This window comes from Protomyctophum parallelum (genome assembly GCF_964188405.1).
Source record: "Protomyctophum parallelum genome assembly, chromosome: 9".
NCBI lineage: Eukaryota > Metazoa > Chordata > Actinopteri > Myctophiformes > Myctophidae > Protomyctophum > Protomyctophum parallelum.
In genome coordinates this window covers 4,074,051-4,081,110 of record NC_139706.1, presented here as the reverse complement: position 1 = coordinate 4,081,110, position 7,060 = coordinate 4,074,051, and the positions used below count along the sequence as shown (strand labels likewise).

The following is a 7,060-nucleotide window of genomic DNA, read 5'->3' as shown; positions in this document are numbered from 1 at the left end:
AATCTCTGACGGGTGGAAACCTCTCAAAACTGTTACTTTTCAGGATTCAAATTAAAAAATATGAAAAGATAAGTCTGCTATTACTTTTGATACTTTTGTGTGGATATAAGACTAAAACTAGGCCAAACTAAAAGAACCAAGCTGAACTCCCTGACTAAACAAAAACAATGGGCCAAAAAGGGGGAACAAAATAAATGGCGGCCCTATCAAGCTTCCCTTTTCTGAAAGAATACACACAAGAGAAAGCTTTGGAATACTCCAGTATGATAGTTAAGTTTCCTACAACCAAAGCTTTCCCCACATTAATACAAATATCTGAAAAGACCCTAGTATAGAACCCACATACAATAGTGCTTCAGCATTTTCATAATAAAAGGCACAATAATCTGCCTTTCTTGTCCCCAGAATGACAGTATGCAAAGCTCTGTGTGTCTGACAGTGCCTATGGGCTGGCGTAGCCAGACAACTATTTCACAATCTCCGGATGCTATGTGCCGAGAAAAGGCAGAGAAAGGGAAGCTGTCATCTGTTTGTCATATGTTTTTTAATATCTTTAAATTGTATTTGTAAAAGCTTTCATTTCTGACAAGCAGCGAGCAGGCTTTGGTTATTGTGATCTACATTAGGAGAGCATAGAAGGGGAGTCCCGCACACTGGCCCTCATTTATCAACACGGCGCACGCCCAAAAATGAGCATAAGCCGGAAACAGCTCAACTTTCGGCATTTATCATTCCAGCGTCACGTGACTTTGAACTTGGGCGTATCGTCGCGTATGCCAGGGCCAAATATCACGTCAGGTTGGGAGCTATCGTAGGTTTTGTTCTACACCAGATTTTCTGTCGTAGACAAGCGGAGGAGGAGGAGGAGATGCAGCTAGGATTGCAAAACAGCAGCGTGTGCGGCTGTCACGGGCTGTGCGCATCCAAACTCATTCCACCAATGACATGTGAGCTATTTATTTTTCTCGATTAAAAAGAAAATAGCAGACCTACAAGCTCGTATCGTGGCACTCGTTGCCACGCTATGAGCTTGTAGATCTGCTATTTTTTTCAATAGGGGTTCCCGTCCAGAATGGACATCCGATTTAAAGTTTAAGCATGACCCAGTATAGACCCTGGGGAACTCTATATGTGTATTATATGTAAAATCTTAATTTCCATTTCCCAGGCCTTTTTCACACCATAATGTAGTGTCCGAGCACTGCGGCGTGAAGACTTGATAATGACCACTGGCCACGAGAGTGTCAAAGTTACTTAACAATAGATATGATGGCAAAATAATGTAGTGTTCAAAGTATGTATGTTATTCAGAGCATGTTGCTGCCTGGAGCCCATCAGCAGTCTGTCTGTCCAGCACCGACTCAATGTGACCGAGCAGTGATGAGAAGAACTGAGGGACTCCCTCATAACCTAAAGAGAGAGCACAGAGGTAGTCAGTGAGTGTGTGTGTGTGTGTGTGTGTGTGTGGCTGTGTGCGTGTGTGGCTGTGTGCGTGCGTGCGTACGTGCGTATGTGTGAGACAGTGAAGGACATGTGTGTGTGTGTGTGTGTGTGTGTGTGTGTGTGTGCCTACCTGGGAAGAAGTTGATATCGATGATGGTGAGGGTGTGCGTGTGGATGTTGACGATGATGTCCACTCCAAACAGAGCCATGCCCAGCAGCGCCCGCAGCTCTCCGACCAGAGCAGCCACGCCCTCTGAGCTGGGAGGAGGCAGGCAGGGCATGCTCTCATCCAGCTGCGGAGGAGAGGAGGAACCACTGTTTTTTCATCAATTAAAAGAGGAATTCATTGATTTTTCAAATAAATAAAATCAAACAAATTCCATAAATTTAGAAAACAAATGTTTAAGAAGAAGTGAAAGCAGCCAATCAGATTGCGCTATCTGCTATTTTCACTAGCTTGCCTGGGGAGACATGACATTTCTCTTTTGGGTCTGGAGCTAAAACGTTTGGGAACCGTTTGGGTCTTTACTACTGATGGTTGCACGTAGCATGTTACAGACTCCACTATATGTGGTTAGAGTGGGGTTTTCAACAGGTGGTCCATGAAGGTATTGCATGTGGTCCCTGAGCAGCATTGAGTAATGTAGGACAGTAGGACTTATTTAACTTTTCTTTCCACTAGAGACACTGAATGACCTGGTGACCTATGATGACCGTCCATGTAGTCATTTACTGACAAGTTGGAGGTCAACAAATTCAACAGAAAAAGGAAGTTAGAATCTCAAAAGGGGGAAGTGCACCGGGTTGTCTGGTTGGAGTCATTATTATTAGGAAATGATTAGTAGTCTTTGGTTAACACACAGTGGGATGTATACACCATTACACGTGGGATGCATTGCAAGTGTTACAAAATCACAACTCTTATAGCCCCGCCATATCCCCACCCAACACAACAACAGTGGTCCCCAGGTTGATTCTAAGTCAGGGTGGTGGTCCGTCGTTCACAATCAGTTGAAAACCCCTGGGTTAGATGATACTGCAGGTTGATGCTACTGACTGCGTTGAGGTGAGAGCTGGACTCTGGCTTAGACACTTCATGGCTGTTGAAGAAGATAGTCTTCCTGTCTGGAAACACAATATGCAGAAAATGAAACATGTGGCAACGTCCGCCAAATCTCATTTTAACCGGTCATTTCTAATTTCTCGTTTTACCCATTAAAACTGGGAAAAAACATGGAGTAATCCTGGTCCCTAAACTGCCTCCCCCTGGCCAGCCGGGGCGCCTGATGGAGGGGAAAGGAACTGGTTGGAATAACGTGTTCCTTAACTTCCTTCCACACGCTACGTCCAACCAGGGAAACTCCCCCCCCTGTCAGGTGTAAAGGAGCAACTTGGACACTCAGGCATGAAGGAAGCATGAGTTCAAGTCCGTTGCTCTCCCCATGTCCCCCATATATGGGGACTAGGTTGGTGGAGGGTGTGTAGAGCCCAGGATCACATTAGATGATAGACACAGGGGTGAAAAATGGGTTACAAAATCGTGGGATAAAAAATAAAATAAAAAAAGGAGGAAAGGAAAGGAAAGACAGAAGAAAATAAGAAAAATAAGTCATGTGTCTGCTTAGACGTGCGGGTGGACTGACCACAGGGTCCAGGGGGGAAGTTCTTCAGCGAGGGTCTGTCCACACAGTAGTGTCTGTCTCCCACCACAAACACCTTGTGGAGCACGGCCCCGTGGTTGACGAAACTCTGCAGCACGCAGGGCGGCCGCGCGTCGTCCAGGCTCCCTGCACCGAAGATCAGACACATCTACAGCACGTCACAGTGACGGCAAAGAAAACACCTTCAATACATTCATTGAAAAGAAGTCGTGTTGCTGTCGGGCAGAATTATCTCTATGGCGTCACACCAAAGCATCAAAAGTAGCAGATCATCCGCGAGCTCAAAACGCGGCGCGAAGCGACACGCTTTGAGCTTGTGGATTTGATACTTATGGTTCTGGTGTTACATGGATTACAAACGTACGTACATACATACACACATACACACACATACAGAGACGTGGTGCATTTATAGTAGAATGTCTCATTTCAAGTTTTCAAATGTAGGCCTATACAATTCTTTTGAAAATAGCAGATCCGCTAAAAAGCTAGTCAAGCTTCCGTGTGCGTTACAGAAGTCCCAGAAAAGACACGTTGTGATTGGCCAGTAGTCACTTGAGTGGCAGCAACTACCGCTTGACTTCCTGCCTTCAATGGAGACACGCCGCTCCAATGAACTGCAGTGGCCAATGACATCTATTCGTTTTAAATATCTATGGCTTGTTTCTGGCCTCTTGCTCTTAGTAAGGGGAAAAAGTGCACAGCACTCACCTCGTGGGAAAGGGAGCCATGGGCCACTCTTTTTTTACAGACTGAAAGAAGACAAAGAGAACATAGTTCTTAGAGGGTGTGGCTTAATCTCACAAAGTGGGCACGCGCTAAAAAAGAATAAACAAACATACTGAGACTATTGAATGACTTCATACATTGAAATAACACTTAACAGTGGGCTGTGCCAGTGAGATTACAAGCCTTATCGTTAATGCTATGTATGTGTACGTACATCTAATGGCACTAATAGGTGGAACCTGCTACAGTACGAAGTTCCAGTGTTGCCCTGATAAGCATCTGAAGGTGTGCTACTGACTGAGAGGGAAGCTGAGGCCTTTGCTGTCCATGGCTTCCTGGATAGATGAAATGTCCCCGACACTGTTGATCTCCAGGTATGGTGGACAGCAGACACGCCAGTCTGACATACACAGTAAACACCGTTAAAACATTGTTGTGTATTTCTGCAGGATCTCTCGTATTTAAATGATCCAGTATATCATACTGGATATCATCTTTGGACAAATATACTGTGTATACAAAAGTACAGTAACACACCCCACAATAAATCATTTAACAACTCCACCCACCCACACATTCACATGATACCGCATTTATGACACCCTGCCTCACACCCCCCCCGATAAAGGAACATCATGTGCACGCACGCAGGCACACACACTCTCACACACACACACACACACACACACACACACACACACACACACACGTAAAGACAGAGAAAGACTAAATAAAGCCCCTCACATGGAATCCATTAACATTGCTAGATAAAAAAAACATTAAGTAAAGGAGAAATTACCGAGTGGCGCGCTACGAGCTTGTAGGTCTGCTATTTTTGAAAAAGCGAAGAACGACTGACATGGAAACATAGCTTTAAGAACGACTGACATAGAAACATAGCTTTAAGAACGACTGACATAGAAACATACTGTAGCTTTTTCAGAAAACTGTCAGGATGTAGAAGACATTTTTACTGCTGTGTTTCCGTGTACTGCGCTAACCCCACCAAGACAAATTCCTTGTATGCACATACCTAGCAGACAATAGAAGGCATATCAGCTGTACCTCTGAGGGACTTCTGCAGCATGCTCATAATGCGGTAGGAGGTAAACCGGTCTAGTAGCTGGCTCATAGCAGGCAGGGGGTCCAGAATAACAGTGCTGGGATGGGCGGACACATAGCTCTGCAACGGAAAAAGACAGAAAACAGGGGTTCAAATATAAAAGTGTCAAGTTGTAACCCTAAGGTATATACAGGGGGATTGTTCCTTGAACTGTGTTGGCGGGCTGAGGATGGGACGAGGAGTATTATGGGATATCTTGTGTTTACTTTCTGTTCTGGTGTGCAGGGAAGCGGTCGCATTATTGAGAGGAAGAGAGATATTACTTTGTTTGTCCACCACAGGGATTGGATACAGAATTAGAACCCTGGCTGATCACGTTTGTCCTTTTTGAATTATTATTTTGTTTATTTAATCACCAGTTCTGCAACACGGACTCCTTTTCCTTCGCAGCATAGCAAGAAAGCATAAGGATTATTCCGGAGAGGAGAGACACGGTGGTTATAAAGTTACATAAGAGTTAAATTAATGCATTCAATCCGGGAAAGCATTTGTGTCATTTTATATTTATAGTTTTATGTAAAACTATATATCGCTGCTGTTGGGCAGAAACCTCTTAACACCATATTGAAAATGTTTGTGTGTTTTGTTTTTGTAAATTAATGCCCTACTTTATCACACAAAAAGCCTCAAAAGTAGCAGATCTACAAGCCTGAAAGCGTGAGCTTGTAGTTCTGCTACTTTTGAATCCTGAAAGGTAACAGTTTGCCTGGACCGACAGAGATATAGCCATATAGGCTATGAATAATATACGTTTTTCAGACAGCTGTTCTAGGTGTTTTTAGATTTGGCCTCAAGAACAAGAAATGTAAGAAACCACTTGTGATTAGCACTTTGCAGAAACACTGATCATCAAATGCATTACTACCAGTAGTACCAACCATTAAAACAACATCAAAACAACAATTTCCCACCATCCCAATTATTTTAAATGTACTCCTTTGTTTGTTTGTCTTGTTTCAACCTGGAAGTTGGCAAGGAGCCGCTGTGATTGGCTGTCATGCTCCGCCTCCATTATGACATCAGAGAGCTTGTGGACGATGACATGGAAGGGTCCCTGAGAAACCAGGGGCTGGCTGAGGTCAATCTACAGAACGGGACGAAAGCCATACCCATTCATCACTGGTGCTTTTACCAAAACCAACCATAATACCATATACAACACTGGTACCTTAACCCATTCTGACCTGAGATCAGATTCATACGAGGTTTCCGCCGGACACACACTGGTCTGATTAACCCATTCTGACCTGAGATCAGATTCTAAAAATGTCAGTCGTTCTTCGATTTTTCAAAAAATAGCAGACCTACAAGCTCGTATCGCGCCACTCGGTGGCACGATATGAGCTTGTAGATCTGCTATTTTTAAATAGCTAAAGCATAACATGATGCCGACACCAAAATGGGTGCCCGTTCAGAATGGGATAAACAACACTGGTACCATATACAACATATACAACAATAGTACCATACCCATTCATTACTGCTGCTTTTACCATAACTGCTTTTACCATATACATCACTTGTGCTTTTACCATAACCACTTTTCACTGAAGTTGTGGAACAAACTCTGTTTGAGGAGTACAAGGTACAACATGCTTCTTAAGTTCACACTTCACAAAACCCATTCATAGTCATTCAACAGAAGTCAAGGAGGGACAAGGGCTTTGGTTTCTCAATACAGTCCGCAGTTAGATTATAGCAGTGACATTGTAACTCCACTCACCCAAAGTTTTTAGTCTCTCATGCAGGCCGATGTTAGGCTGTTTTTCACACAAATCTGTAATGTGAGGCTGGTCATTATTGGAAGCTAAACCGCAACAGGGTGTCACGAAATGAAACAACAGCCTCGCTGTGCATGATCTCACTCACTTTGTTATACTGCTGCTTCTGAATGACATCAATACTTTGACAGGAACTATTGACTTTAAAGGAGAATTCCCTGCTGCCCCTGTCATTCCGTTAAATAAAGCGGTTTATTCAGCATTTATTTCAGAGGGGTATGTGTCTCTGCCTGGTGGAAAGGCAGTTGCAGTGAAGATCTTGAGAGATACAGGCGCACTACAAACATACATCCATTCTCCTCAGTTTCAGACACAGTGGTGTT

At 43.8% G+C, this 7,060-nt stretch overlaps 1 protein-coding gene across 1 annotated transcript; it reads right to left on the bottom strand.

Moving 5' to 3' along the window:
* Nucleotides 1–1,260: 1,260 nt before the first annotated feature.
* On the bottom strand, nt 1,261–6,040 carry LOC310863888 (inositol-tetrakisphosphate 1-kinase-like). Its single transcript, XM_083772410.1, has 8 exons — nt 5,918–6,040; nt 4,899–5,016; nt 4,132–4,233; nt 3,816–3,856; nt 3,087–3,252; nt 2,501–2,568; nt 1,574–1,736; nt 1,261–1,410 (listed from the first exon to the last, which is right to left on the bottom strand). Exons 1-8 carry the CDS (start codon nt 5,966–5,968, stop codon nt 1,304–1,306), a joined length of 816 nt encoding a protein of 271 aa, XP_083628536.1. The 5' UTR covers nt 5,969–6,040; the 3' UTR covers nt 1,261–1,303.
* Between the last annotated feature and the right edge of the window lie 1,020 nt (nt 6,041–7,060).